The 15552-nt window shown below is 41.4% G+C and overlaps 1 protein-coding gene and 1 long non-coding RNA gene across 11 annotated transcripts in view; one reads left to right on the top strand and one right to left on the bottom strand.

Annotated features, from left to right (window-relative positions):
• Window positions 1-15552, bottom strand: part of LOC144584632 (uncharacterized) — a 53546-nt gene that overhangs the window by 35084 nt on the left and 2910 nt on the right. The gene's annotated exons all lie outside the window — the stretch shown is intronic.
• LRRC28 (leucine rich repeat containing 28) overlaps window positions 11765-15552 on the top strand; it is a 39680-nt gene continuing 35892 nt past the window's right edge. For 3 of the 10 annotated variants that reach the window (XM_072982221.2, XM_078381122.1, XM_078381123.1), the window contains exon 1: window positions 13202-13428. Coding sequence is in view for 6 of the 10 variants with exons in the window: in XM_072982218.2 (XP_072838319.2) it covers window positions 13237-13428 (192 nt within the window). In the remaining 4 variants the exon portion in view is untranslated. Of the gene's footprint in view, window positions 11823-11920; window positions 12103-12186; window positions 12316-12998; window positions 13114-13201; window positions 13580-15552 lie in introns of those variants that run through there. The other 7 variants (XM_072982218.2, XM_020781760.3, XM_078381124.1 and 4 more) reach the window with 7 other exon arrangements.

The following is a 15552-nucleotide window of genomic DNA, read 5'->3' on the forward strand; positions in this document are numbered from 1 at the left end:
AAAGCACATGTGGGAAATGGGACTCTGAATATATGAGTCAATGTTTTGGAAGCTTATGCAGTTATCTTCCTTATCAACCAGCTGAGGCACTCTTGGCTCTCACTCTGCTACCTGGGATTCTTCAGTTGCTGTTGCTGCTACTGAGACTTGAACTTGAGCCTCTCTATGCATTTGAAGCATCTACAAGGCGGGCCACAGTTCTCTTCTTGCAGTGGATTGTAGTTTAAAACTGCCAGTGCTGAATCTGACACAGCACAAGCAGAGATGGCGGTTCTGCAAAAAGTTGTCTTGCCTTCCTTTCCCTTTTAAGGAGTCATGGGGTTTGTTGAGTAAATTTGTTATCTCTGACAGCTTGTCCTGAAGCAAAGTGAGACGTGTTTCATTGTGTTGCAAATTTCTGCAAGATAGGAGGGAAAGAGAAAGCTTTGCTGGAGTTCCCAAAACACCATTTTTGGTAACATTAATGCACTGCCAAATCTAAAATGGTTCGTCTTCAAGCATCATCTTTTCTGTGGTTAGATCAGTGATCTGCAGGCATCACTACTAGAGGAGACAAAAATCCAGAAGCCTTGTCATTTTGCTAGTGTGCTATGGTATACAATAGCGACCTTGGGATCTTTCCAACATTATGACTCATTTGTTATGTCCCAGAAGACAGTTTCGTGACTTATGTTTCCTACTAACTTTGCTAGGGATCATAGATCTTAAAATAACGGGCTGCTCTAGAGGGAGAGGTTTAGAATGAAAACACACATCAAATGTTTCTCCTCCTGTTCAGCATTTGATATGCAGGACAGAATACAAATAAGTACTCCATAATTTGTGTACTCTGAAAGCGAAATCCAATGTTAATCCCAACTAGAGTAGAACTATTGAAACGAATGGGATTTATTAGCCATAGGTAACATAAATCCTGTTGATTTCGGTGGACCTACTGCAGTTGAGATTAACACTTTTGCCCTGGAATATAAAATCTGAAGATGATGATTGACTAACATTTTAGGGTTATAATCCTAGGCACTAGATATATAAAAAAATTCATTCTCATTAAGAAATACAGTATATGTCTGGTTTTTTTTTAATTGGAAAAGAGACCTTAATGGTAATAAAGTATTGAGGCCTTACTGACTGTTCCATTCATGGAGAACAAAATATTCCTGTGGATATGAGATTTTTTGGGTTTGGCCCATCATTCTTAAGCTATAATGCTCCATATGTACTAGAACTTCAGTGAAGTCAAAATAATTTTGATAACACTGATATCATAAACCCAGTATATGCAGTTGAATTGGGGTAGTGGAAGTAAGATTGTTTAGAATGGGTAAATCCAACAATTAAGGCTTCTATCAGGTCCAGTGGGACAAAATGAACTGCAATAGTCAAGTCTGTCAGGAAAAAGGTAGCCCTGTTAGCTATGGTTTTTCCAGTAGTGATGTATGGAAGTGAGAGCTGGACCATAAAGAAGGCTGACTGCTGAAGAATTGATGCTTTTGAATTGTGGTGCTGGAGGAGACCCTTGAGAGTCCCCTGGACTGCAAGGAGAACAAACCTATCCATTCTGAAGGAAATCAACCCTGAGTGTTCCCTGGAAGGACAGATCCTGAAGCTGAGGCTCCAGTACTTTGGCCATCTCGTGAGAAGAGAAGACTCCTTGGAAAAGACCTTGATGTTGTGAAAGTGTGAGGGCAAGAGGAGAAGGGGACGACAGAGGACGAGGTGGTTAGACAGGGTCATCGAAGCAACCAACATGAATTTGACCCAACTCCAGGAGGCAGTGGAAGACAGGAGGGCCTGGTGTGCTCTGGTCCATGGGGTCACAAAGAATCGGACATGACTTAACGACTAAACAACAACAAAACCCTGTTAGTTATTCAGCCCATATGTAGAATCCCTGTACTGTATAAGCAAAGCAGCTCACTGGCTCTGTTCTCTCCATAATCACTTTAAGCATGCAAACAAAAAAGTGAGGCTGTTGTATGTGTGAATCTGAACCCCAGCTCACTTCGGATTATTTTGTTTGTCCAGTCGTGGTTCACGTGGAGAGAATACACGAGTAGATATACCTCTATCACTTTGGATTATTTTGTTTCTACAGCTAGAGCAATATTGGAGGGGCAGGTTCTATATGCAAACTAAATGACTGAATAAGGCTAATGCCACAATTGGGTTTAGCTTAGCTTTCTGAGGTTTCTCAGTATACCCCTTTTAGTTTTCTCCCATGAAAGCAGATAGCTTTCATTCGATTTAGAATAATGATTGAGAACCTTTGATTCTCCAAATGCATTTAACAACCGGTCCCATTATCTTTTACTGTGTGCTGTGCAGTCTGGGGCTTTGGAGAGTTGAAAGCCAAAATATCAATGCTGTTCTCTGAATTCTCCTAATTAATAGAGTTGCATGATCATGCTTCACAAGTGAGCAGAAGATCCAGGAGGAATGCTTTACAAGTTTTCCTTTATTTGGATAAAAGGAAATTATGCAGTTTTCCTAAGATTTCCTTCATTTAGAAAAAATGGACTTAATCACCTAACATTTACTTGATGGTTGTGAACTGTAATTGTTGATGATAACAATTTATGGAATTTGCTATCACAAGATAGGATAATAGCTGGTACCTTAGAGATCTTTAAAGGGAAGATTCTTATTTAGCCCTTCCTGGTGGTGCTGAGAGTTAGATCGGAGAACTTCTGCATGGAAAACATGGTTTGCCATGAAGCTAAAGATAAATTGTTCCCCTTGACAATTTGCCCAGTCATGTCCAACTCTAGGGGTCAGTGCTCATCTCCATTTCCAACCCATAGAGCTAGCGTTTGTCCATAGACAATCTTCCGTGGTCACGTGGCCAGCGCGACTAGACACGGAACGCCGTTACCTTCCCATCATGGTGGTACCTATTTATCTATTAGCATTTTGCATTCTGCATGCTTCCGAACAGCTAGGTTGGCGGGAGCCAGAACAAGCGATGGGAGCTCACTTCGACACGTGAATTTGATCTTACGGCTGCAGGTCTTTTGACCTTGCAGCACAGAGGCTTCTGCGGTTTAACCCTCAGCGCCACCACATGAAGCTACCACCTCTGTAAAAGAGAGACTACAGGAGCATGGAAGGGATGCGCCTGAGATCTTTCAGTCAGTTGTGCCGTAGATTCACACAACCTGTGAACTCTCTTAACTTCTTTCTAAATTTTCAGTTACCTCCTATTCATTAGTTCAATTAACCAGTCTGCATTGTTTTGCAGCATATATTTAAGATGGGAATTATCAGCCAGTATTCAATCCTCCTGGGAGTACAGCCAGCCTGTGTGGCCTTGGGCAAGCTGAACAGTCCGAGGGTGCTCCCAGAAGAAGGGAATTCTCAACCACTTCTGGGTATTCCTTATCTGGAAAGGCCTCCAAAGGGTCACCATAAGTCGGAATTGACTTGTTAGCACATGATGATGATGGTGGTGCCTAATATGGTTGCCTGTCTACACAGATAATCTATAATCCAAGGCATTTAAACTGGGGGCGGGGTTGTCTGCTTGGACCACAGGAAACAGACTGGTAATTCTAAAGGTCCTAATTGTGCTAATTGCATCCCTCCCATTCTGTCCACTTCCCTTCGTGCGAAGTAACGACAAGGAAACCAGCGAGGAAAAGGATATTTCAGCACAACTGAAAAATAATGTTAGCTTCTGCAGAGGTTGACCTGTTTGCTGCACCCAGTGGTTGTTACCATTAAAAAAAAAAAACTCCAAATGCCACAAATAATACCCATGCGTCTAGTATGTTGCAAAGTTTTCAGGATCTCAGCCCCTGGAGGGGAATATAAAAATAGACACATTAGCAGCAGGACAACAAACTTCGACAAGGAGTTCCAGGGACAGCTGTAATACTTTAAAAGGCTTCATGGGCAGGAGAGTTTACTCTGCTTTGGGCAAACTGCCGTGTGAACCGAATGCTCTCCCTCGCCATGAGAATTAACCCGCCTGGTAATGCAGCAGATAATCTCTGATTTACTAAATAGTTGTAAGGCCAAACCAGAAAACATACTGGAAAGACACTTCCTCTTGTTCCAGTGGAACTTTGCCGTTAAGTCATAATTGTGGGAACTGCTGAGAGGCAGCTGAAAGATACCGTAGCTTTTCTGTTTGATAAAAGGGTGCTGGCTTTAATGGTTGAGATCACTAGGATCTGTGGGTTACCTTCTGCAGGCAAAGAAGAAGCGATGCTGTGGCTTAAGGTTAGTCTTCTTACGTCTGATGAAGTGGAGTGGTCCATGAAAGCTCACATTAAAAAAAAATTAAAGTCTTTAAAGTGCCACCATGTTTTTGTCTTTTAAAAAAAAACTTTATTTTCTTTGCACTTTTAATGCTTGCAAACAGACTAACCTGGCTACCCTTTCTACGAATCTTTCTCTTAAATTGCAGTTCTGCGCTCTCCATGACTTCACAGAGCTTGGTGGGGGCTTCTGAGAGCGGCCGTCCCAAAAAAGTAACCGATACCACCTCTGCTTGAGAGTGTCTCCTATTGAACTCAATAGATCTTGCTTCGGACTAGACGTGTGAAGACATCCGAGTCTATACGCTTTAAATAGAGACAGGCTTTCAAAACTGAAACAAAACAAGCAACAATGGAGTGTCAACAAGTCAATCATGAATTATGGAGATATTTTTCAGGGTTTTCGAGGTACAGAGTACTCAGAAGTAGTTTATCATTCTCTTCCTCTAGGGGCGCCCTGGGACTGTGCGGTTTGCCCAAGGCTACACAGGCTGGCTCTACTCGAAGAAGGCAGAGTGGGAAAATCAAACTCTCCGGCTCCACAGCCAGCTATTTAAACCACTGAGCTGTAGACTGTCCTATTTCAAATGTGTTAAGTAGTAAACACACGGGAGGCAGGGAGAAAGGGAAGCTGCAGTCTGGGTGTACATAAATGTTCACAGTCATACCAGCTTGGAATTTCAGTATCTTTCTACGAAGCAGTTCTCCTTTCCTCTTGGATTATTCCCTTCCTCAGTTCACAAAACAGCTTCAGCAGCAAGACAAATGCTGCCAGGGTGGAGCTTGTATTCAAAATGTCTTAATTGCCCAGCTCTGCTAGGTGTATGGAACATTTTCCCTTCTTGAATGTACTGAATGCCAAATATGTGCTTCCCTGCCAGCTCCCCCCCTTCCTCACTGCCAGGAGCCAGTATGTCTCTGCCACTTCAAGGCTGAAGTCCTTCAAAGTTTTTGTAGCCAATGGACCTCTTCAGCATTTATAAAATCCTCTGTGGGAATAATGGGATGCAAAAAGATGTTAAAAACAGGGCCTTGAATGGGGCAGCTGTTTAAGCCATTTACAGTAGTCTCAATTTCTTTTAAAGCAGTAGACTGGAAGAGATTCCTGCTTTGGGAACAGCCAATAGGTCTCCTGGAATAGCCAAGGTCCTGGCTTGCGAGGCAGCCAACTATGCAACCCTATGGCTCTAAACTAAATTTATTTCCTTCTGCTCTTTCTCCAGTGGCACCACTGGCAACACTTTTGTCTTTACAACGCCGTGAACTAGGTTAGGTTGAGAGGGAGAAGTGCACCCACGGATACTCAGCTTTGTTACCCATTGTGGACAAGCTGGGTCTCCGCTAAAGTGGACATTTCGTAGATGCGCTGATGGTGTGTGATTGTCACAGAGGGCATGTTTCTTGCCTCCAGTAGTTTGCAAATTAGCTTGCTTTGCTTTGCAACTGGTCTTCAAATGCAGGCATTCTTCATTTGCTAATCTGATCTCTCATTTCTGTGCCCCAAAAGTCGGCCAGAATCACCTTTCTGGAATACGAATGTGATTTCAGTTCTAATGATGGGCTGCGTATAATGTACCCTCTGGCCCTTGCTCTGACATACTAACCATATCTTGAGTGGGCTTTTTGTTGCCTTTAGGTAAATGACAATATGATTATTTCCCTCAACCCCAACTCCCTCTACGAAAGTTGACCAGATGGGCATTTATTTATTTACTGTATTTTATTTATTTATTGGACTTATATACCGCCCCATAGCGCTACAAGCACTCTCCGGGCGGTTCACAATTCAATTATACAGGCTACACAGTTTTAGTACTGGTTGACATCTTCCAAAGCAGGGAGAGCTGCAGATTTTCTTCTGGAATGTAGAGGTCACGTGACCTCTAGGCAGAATCAGCCCTGATTTTAACCACTACACTGGACTCACTTTCAATAATACTCAGTTGATTCGACAGGTGTGCAGAAACCAGGATTGCAAGCTGCATCTCAATGCTGATAAAACTAGACCGTACAGATCTCATCTTCTGCAAAATGAGAGCTATGGATCCTTGATTCCTTAAGGGCTGTTTCATTTAAGGAGCCAGCATCTGTTGTCCCAGAGTTTGTTTAAAGGTCACAGGTCAATTTGGCATCTAAAAGATACTGGCAAGGACAATTAACACATTTCATAGAGTACATGCAGAGTATCCCATTTAATTACAGACTGACAGCGCAGTCCTCAAAATAGGTACAGCCATACATGTTGCACCAACTGGCATTGTCCAAGCATAGGAGAGCAGAGGCTTTGAACCAATGTGATTTACAGAAATGTAAATATGCAGTTACTCCAATGGCTCTACTCTAGTTGAACGGATACAGGCCAATGTAGGAATAAAGGAAGCCACTGCCTTGACTTTGCAAAAGTTGAGCAGAGATATACATATGAAAAGCAGCACGCTTTTACATGACAGGAAATTCTGGAGGTGTCTCATTCATAGGATCACCGTAGGTCGGGGGAGACTTGATGGCACATAACAGCAACATAGAAGTCCAATCCAAAAGTGAGTACAGCAATAGACATCCAAGGCACTGAGAATCCTGGTTTGTAAACATGTTTAAACCTGCTCACTCTGCAATGGCATTTCCCACAAATTAGCCAAGACATCTGAAAAGAGAGGATCCTGCTCACATGGAAGCTCCCAGTGTCATCAAAAATATCAAATCAGTATTTGTTCTAGGGCAGGGAGTCTCCTGGAGGGGTCAGGACAAGTACTTACGGCACGGTGATTAAACTGCAGCACTGCCATCAAAACTCTGCTCATGATCTGAGTTCAATCCCAGGTAGCCGCCTCAAGGTTCACTCAACCTTCCATCCTTCCCAGGTTGGTAAATTACCCAGCTCATGGGAGGAGGGAGAATGTGTAGCCTGCATAATTAAATTGCAATCTGCCCAGAAAGTACTTTAACTGCTATGGAGCTGTATAAAAGCAGCATGCTTTGCTTTTTAGCTTTTACTCCCTTCTAGGTGTATTTACAAACTGCAATTCTCCAATGACTCAAAACTGCATCATGCGGAGGGGAGGGTCCTTGTCTCTCTTGGAATGGAAATAGGACGAATACACCTGCTCAGCTACTCAGTCTATGATTAGTGCCTCCTTGCCTTTCACACCATTATTTTTAATATGGACTCAGGGCTTGGTACCAAAGACTTGGACTTGAACTCCAAGTCAGATCCAAAAATGTGCCAACATTCCTGTTCATTAGCAGGCATTATTCTAAGAGGTCACCCTTTTCTCATCTTCCATGGTAAGCCAGGCCTCTTACCACGGAGAAGAGAAGGGACCATTTTGAAAGGCGTGGGCGTCCCTGGGTGTTGCTTTGTGTTTAGGCCACAGTGAGAGTAAAAGAGAAAGACGGATGTATATGGAAAAACATTTAAACAGCCCCATGTTGAGCACAGACTTTAAAGGTGAGTCTTAGGTCTGAGGAAGTTGAAAGCTACTGTTTCAGAATAACTGGAGAGACTTAAATTGGAAAAAAAATGTTAAGGTCAACAGAGTCTTTTAAATACAAGTGCAGCAGGTGATATCTTTATTAGACCCCTTAAAAATATAGATGTGCAGCCTGAGGAAGTGGTTTGGCCCACAAAAGCTTGCTGACTCCAATTTTTTTTAAAAAAAATTAGCGGTGTAATAAAGGTATCAGCTACTCCTGCATTTGTATTCTAGAAGGACCATGCAGGATTCTTTCTGTCTCCCCCCCCTCCGCCTGAAATATTGAGTCTTCCAAAGGATGCTGTAAAATACAACCTCCTATTAGAGTCTGTACCTGCTGCAAACAGTGGTAGGAGAGAGTAGCTAAATAAAGTGCCCTTCCAGTATTTGTCATGGGACATGCAGAGTCTGCCGCTGAATACTTTCAGAAGTACACAACCTTGAAAAGGCATGGCAATGAGAGCTAAACAATTCCAAACAAGGCGGCCCCATCTCCACCTCCGTTTTACATGTTGGCCTTTAAAGGTTTACAGTGAAGAACACTCTGCCCTCCCTTTACAAGAGATTCTATCCGAATATCGTTTATGTAAAATGTGTAAACAAAAGTGAAATGACTTCAGGGCTTTTTTCTGTGCTCGGAGAAAGTGTTAGTATAAAGTCTGTCAGTGGCCTTTTCGGCATGCCGAGCTTGGTTTATTTTCATACTGCAGGGAAGATGAGTTGGAAAGCAACTGCAGCTTGGGGTGCGGAGTGCACTCATGGGCAGGCTTAGTCAGAAACTGAGTCTCCTGTGTGAGTCTCCTGCCAGCAAAATTTGCCTAGGATTTCAGGATTAGCCCCTGTCCTTAAAAAAAGACGCATCTGTGCCAGTCGTTGGAAAAGTTACAGTCACTTTTCCTTTTGCATTGACAGTCCTGTGGTTTGGTTTCAGATGATTTTTAAATCTTCAGTTCAATTCCCCCTCTATTCTCATGTTCAGGGGTGTTCAACGTTTGCATTCTCGGGTAACAGTTTGTTCTGCAAACAGCAGCCTGTTAGCCAGAACTAGCCACTTCCCTCATGGAAGGCCATGGTTTTAATAAAGTTGGGATCTTCTACTAGTAAGGATTGTAGACATATCATAAACTGGTTTCAGATGCCCCAACTGGAACTTTTCGGAGTACCTAGATCGGAATGAAGTTGGCTCCTGCACCACTGATTGGTCATCCTACTTTTAGCTTGCCTGCATTTAATTCTCTCTCTGGTACATTGAAAACAGAAGGCTTTGAACATTGCTCAGCCTTTTCTTGGCACCTATTGTGCAGCTCACAAAAATGAGGTAAGCTGCATATCACTTGAGAGCAAAGGTTGCTAAATATGTACAGTACAGTATATGTGAATTGGACGGACATTCTTCCTCACTTGGACATATAAAGCAAAGCAAAGCACGCATATAGCTGCAGAGAAGGAACAATTTTCACTTGTGCAAGAATGACGTGTTTAAAACAAAACAACAGCCCTTCCGGAGCCCTTGAGCCATGAGTAAATTCAGGACTCCCAGGATTATTTTGTAAAAAGTCCTAATGGTGCCTACTATTGGCCATTAGGTATGGAGGAGCGCCACCTGCTCTCCATTGTGAAGAACTGTTTAAAGTTTGGCTTTTAAAACACTGGAATCCATTTGAACAACATTGACAGTTCATCTATTTTTAATGGTCAAAGTTATAACCATTCCATTTTTCGGCAAGATAATCTGAACATTGCAAAGATAAACAAAGAGGCATTTTTAATAAGAATATGATAATGTTGTATGTGATACGAATGAAATAGAGACAGGGAAATTTCCTGCCAACATAAGCAAAATGAGAGTGTGAATGTATCAATTATCGATCCTTCTACGTACAATTTACTGGAAAAGCAAAGCAAATATATATAATTGAAAAGACAAATTATTTCATTCTCATGGTAATCCTATCAAACATTTAGAACAAAAGTAAGTGGATTTTATTTTTTTGAAACTTGGAAGAAGAGAGGATTGTAATGTTAAAAATCATAACCTTTTGTCATTATAACACCTTTGTAGAGCAGAATAGTGTAAAAGGGAAGCCAGGGAAATTTGACCAGACTCATTTTCAGTTCACAATGGGTGAGACTGTGGAAAACGTCAGATGTTAAAGTTATGAAAGAAGCGGTTGGGTGTTTCCATAATAAAACAATGTCTTAAGTCTACAGGAGATGGCTAAAGGAAAACATTCATTTCCTCTTGTGATCTAAAATATAATTCTCTTTCTCTCTTCCTTCCTTCCTACTATAGCCGCACTAATAGGAAAATGATAAGAAATGTAACATGAATTTGACATCTACAAGAACTAAAATCTGTCGAATAGGCTTATAAAACACCCACAGTTCGAGATTACAGATATTATTTGCAATTTGCAAATTTGCAAATAATTAGCTGGCTGGAGAGAACAGTCAGTCAGGTATCTGGCTGTGAAGCCAAGGGCTGGAGTTCATTTCCCCATTGGGCATTTCAGAAGAACCAGCCTTGAGCAAACTGCACAGTCCCAGGATAGTTCCACAAGAAAAACAGAATCATAGAATAGTGAAGTTGGAAGGGGCCTTTAAGGCCATCAAGTCCACCCCCCATCTCGATGCAGGACTACAAATCAAAGGATATCTGCCAGGTAAATTTCTCTTGAATGCCTCCAGTGCTGGAGCACTCACCACCTCCGGAGGTCATTGGTTCCATTGTCGTACTGCTCTAACAGTTAGGATGTTTTTCCTGATATTCAACCAAAATCTGGCTTCCTGTAACTTGAGCCCATTGTTTTGCGTCGTGGACTCTGGGATGATTGGGAACAGATCCTGCCCCTCTTCTGTATGACAGCCTTTCAAGTATTTGAAACGTGTTATCCTATCATATCAAGGGAATGGCAAACTGCTTCTGAGTACTGTCTACCTGGAAAACCCTGGGAAAAAAGGATTGCCGTGAGTCAGAATTGACTTGACAGCATGCACCAAGGAAAGAACCATGAAAGATTATAGAAATAAGAAATTGCTGGACAGGGTTCAACATCTCCCATTTATTCTTGCTTTTAAGAGTGAAGAATAACAGTGACTATGGAGAAGAGGTTGGCATGCCTTGCATGAGGTCTTCACATGGTTTGATGCCAGCTGCTGGACAGGAATAACTCCCTGTCTTCTTACCACTTGCAAGATCAGATTTCCCATCACTCATTTTTACACTTGGCTTGCGCAACAGGATATAAACAAAGCAGAACCTAGTCGTAACTCTGTTGTTGTGGGAAGTTTTACAGATTGACCTGCCCCAGGCAGTCCTGTAGAGAAAATGGTGACATCAAGACCAGAAAGTAAATGTTAATTTTACCTTCAGCCAGCTATTTTTAAGGAGCTTTAATAAAACAGAATGAAGAGTTAAAATAGTGAGTATTCTTTATATTCCTCCTGCAGACTCATTTTAACTGTCAGGAAACGAGAGACTATTTCTCAGAACTCCAAAGCAAATCCACCTATTTTCTTTATTTCTTTCTTTTTAGCAAGCCCTAGGGCTAACCAAAATAAATGTTAATACAGACGCGGCTTTGATATTCTTCTGCTGCAGATCGTTTAAGGAACTTTATTGCGCTGATGGCTTTCTCCACCATTGTTATATATTATATTGCAATTCTGGGTTCTGGGTTTGAAAGCTGCCCTGAACACTGTCTTGAGCTATACAAATGTGCCAAGCATATATTTATTAATGGTTATTTCACTTAAAGTATGTTTACCCCGACTTCCTCCTTAAAAGGACCCATGTACGTGGGGTATATCTTTATTCCACCTTTCTCCTTAAAAGGACCCAAGGCGATTTATAATATAGATCTATGCCCTCATTCCCCTCAGGACTGCCCTACCGCCTCAGAGAGAGAGAGAGAGAGAGAGAGAAGAGGAGCGTGTGGGCGTGGCCTTCGGGGGGAAAAAATGACCCGAGCGCCCAATAGGGGCGGAGCGTCACGGGCCTGCCCCGCCTCCTTCGGCGGTTGGTATTTTTTGTGTGTCCGTTGGCGAGCGGCGCGAGGAAAGGCGGGCGCGCCGGCTCCGCCCCGCCCGCGTAAGATTGACAGGCAGCCTTTCTCGCGCGAACCGCGACTCCCCGCCCTCCCCCTCCTCTCTCTCCTCCAATCGGCGCCTTCTCTTTCTGGCCTCCTCCTTCTTCTTCCCTTGCCCCGCCCCGAATCCCCGGATGTTGATGTTCGTGAGGGCTTCTCGCGACCCGTTGTTTTTTTTTCCCTTGCCCTCCTGTTGCGCGCGCCGGTGTGTGTATGTGTGTGTGTGGGGGGGAAAGAATTGTCACCCTCACGCCCCGCGGTCGCCTCAGGCGGTCAAGGCAGGTAAGCGGGGAGGCCTTTTTTCGTCCTCTGAGGAGGGAGCGGCGGTTAGGGGGCGAAGAGGGAGCCCTGGCTTTTTTTTTCTTCCCTCCGCTCTTCGTAGAAAGGCGTGGTTGCTATAGCGACGAGGAGGGAAGTTACGCGCTTCACGCTTCTCTCCCCGAAGGGCCTGGGCCGGATTTAAACAAGAGCCGGGGGACCAAAGGACCGACCCCGGTGCGGTTGGACGACCGTCGTTTAGAGATATGTCTAATTTCCGAAAATTTCTATTTTTTAAAAGGGGGAAATAATTTTTTTTGTGAAAAAAAAATGAAATTTCCATTTCTAAGTCGATCCAGTCAACTTTACATGCATACTTTTTTTTCCAGGAAAAAAAATGGAAATTTTACCTTTCTGTTTTTTAGTCAAAACGGTTTTTTTAGTTAAGATAATTTTGATGTTATTTATTTATTTAAAATAATATTTTTACCCCCACTTTGCTCCTTAAAAAGGACCCAAGGTTGCTTGCATCTTTAAAAGACAGTATTAAAGCTAATGTATTTATTTATTATTTTAATTTATAGCTTACTTCAACGGTTAGATTGCCCAGTTAGTGCAAGGCACTACTCTGGGAGGTTAACAGATAAATGAAGCAAATACAACGTGTAACAATAAAAATAAGCAGAAAGCAGTAGGGAAAAATAATTAAAACCAAAACAAATCCATCATCAACAAGAAACAAGCACACTAAGAGTACTGAATAAAAAGAAAGATGGGTAACACCAATTTGACAATCATTACAGGATATTTATCATTGTGTACAATTTTTTACCTGGTCTTTTTCCTTAAAAGGTTCCAAGGCAACTTACATAATTAAAAGGCAGTATCAGAACTAACAACAGTACCAAAAAGAATCATGCAAACACCATACAAAAAAACCATAAGCAACACCAAAGCAGATCCAACCCAATACCTTGAGAAATGATTTAATGAGAATAAGGAAAAAGCTGTGTGGTTCCCCAAAATTACAGAAATGTAAGAGATATTACACAATATCTTATTGGACCATTCAGAACTAATATTGTTGTTGAAAAAGTGTTTGTCTTTCATTTTTCCTTATTAGAAATGGCCTTCTTCTACAACATGTAAAGTTTTATTATGGTGGCTGGATCTGAACCTGCCATGGCATCAGAACTCTGCAAAACCATATCAGAGGCAAAGCTAGAAAGGCACAAGAACTTATTCTTAAACTACCGGAATCTGCATCAGTTTCCTTTAGAACTACTGAAGGATGAAGGTCTGCAGTACTTGGAGAGACTGTATATGAAAAGAAATTCATTGACCACCTTGGTATGGCTTATTATTGAATAACCAACAAAATGCTTGTCATTGTGATGGGTAGGATTTGTGTGGAAGATGCTGTTTTGCATGCAGTACTTCATTCCCCCCCTCAAAGAAGTGAATGACACCTCTTCACTTACATGGGAATCTATACAATGAGGTATGTAGGGGTGTCCAATGGTGAGGATTAAATCTTTTCCCAATAGTAACATCAGACATTGGCTCATATTAGTCTTTCACTGTTTCTCATTGAGTTACTTTAGAAAGCATGGTCTTGCAAAATGCTGACCACAAACCCTCTTACCATGGAGCAAACCTCAGTATGAGGGGAAAAAATCATCACGTTAGAAATGGATTTTAAAATAGTGATTTAGTTGTTCCAGCTGTATTGTTTTAAAAGCCATTTCGTTTGCTACTCCTGCAGTGCGGTTAGAAATGTGTCTTCATTAAAGATCTAGTGTTCACTGAGCTGCACCACTTCAGACAGCAGGTGAAAGCTGGCATAACCGAATGTTCTCTCAGGATTAGGAAGGACCCTATGTGTAGAAAATGAACATGTGGAGGCGTAGACTTTTTTAAAAAAATACTATTTCCTATTATTCTGGTTGAAGGAAGTTATTTTGCAGGAAGGGACATTTGATTTGCAGGGTGAGCTCTTAGATACAGTGTTGCATCCTAGATACAGGATGTGTGATATGAATGTGGCCATAGAGGAGACATGACTACATTTTAACTGTCATGTTACAGAATCCTCTTGGTTGAAGCCATCAAGAAGTTATAGGTAACTACTAGAGTCATTTATTTCATGGAGTAAAGAAGATTCAAAAGACTGGTCCGATAACTCTGGGATAGTGTTTTCTGTCTTTATTATTTCTATTAATCTGCTCTTATTTAGCATTTATATTGCATTTGAAAATTTAAATGTTTCTGGAGACAAAGACCAAGATCATCCACAATACTGTATTCCCGATTACTATGTACATGTGTGAAAGCAGGACAGTAAAGAAATCTGACAGGAAAATATTTGATTTGTTTGAAATATTTTATTTATTTATTTTATTTTATAACCCCCATCTGGGTGGTTAGAGCAGTATGGTGCTGGACAAGAGTTTTGGGGATACTGTGGAGTGCCAGAAGGACAAACAAGTGGATTTTAGATTAAATCAAGCCTAAACTATCTCTGGAGGCAAACATGTTGAAGCTGAGACTGTGTTGCTTTTGGCACCTCATGAGAAGGCAAGATATTCTGGAAAAGACAATAATGTTAGGAAAGGTTGGAGATAGCAAGAAAAGAGAAAGACCAAATATGAGATGAACTGACATCCTAAGCAAAGCCACTGGCTTCAGTTTGCAAGTGTTGAGAAGGGCTGCTGAGGAGATTTTTGGAGATCATTCATTAATAGGGTCACCTTAACTTGGAGGTCATTTGGCAGTACATAATGACAACAAACATGTATGTCCTTAATATTGTCTTTTAACAAAACTATACCATAATTCTTTTGACTAATAAAAAGAACTGGAATTATCCTGTCCTGCTAAACATATTTGCAGTTTCAGAAGTAGATATTTGTAAATGGCATATTGGTTGAAAATTTTGAAAGAAATATATTTTAGTACAGTCAGCTGACCATAGAAGAAACAGAATTAGGTGCATCAGTCCCTTGTTGTCTGTTGATTTTTTTTAGCTCCATAGGCATTAAATAAATAGGCGAACACCCTATAGTGCCTTTCCCCCCGCCCCAATGAATTATTCATCCAAACAGATTCAGTGAAGTCCTTCAGGATCATGGAGATTAAAGACTTTCTATTTAACATACTACGTTTTATATTGCTCTTTAAGAAAAAATGAAGAAATCCTGAGTTTATTAAAACAGCAGGTGTACAATATCCCCTTTAAGTTGAGTTTTAATTGATGCAGTTGTTGCAAATGTGACTAAACAATATTTTCACTTTCGTCATTACACTCTTACATCTGTTTACAAATATATGTATTTGTACCAAATTGCAAGGATGTCAGATGCTATTGAACAAAAGTGCTTTGGGAGACGTATTCAGCACTAATTCCCCAGTGGATGGGTATTCGTGTGGTTCATATGTTTAATATAAAATCCTCAGTATGTGAAAAGAAAACAC

The sequence above is a fragment of the Pogona vitticeps genome, chromosome 12, assembly GCF_051106095.1.
Source record: "Pogona vitticeps strain Pit_001003342236 chromosome 12, PviZW2.1, whole genome shotgun sequence".
Taxonomy (NCBI): domain Eukaryota; kingdom Metazoa; phylum Chordata; class Lepidosauria; order Squamata; family Agamidae; genus Pogona; species Pogona vitticeps.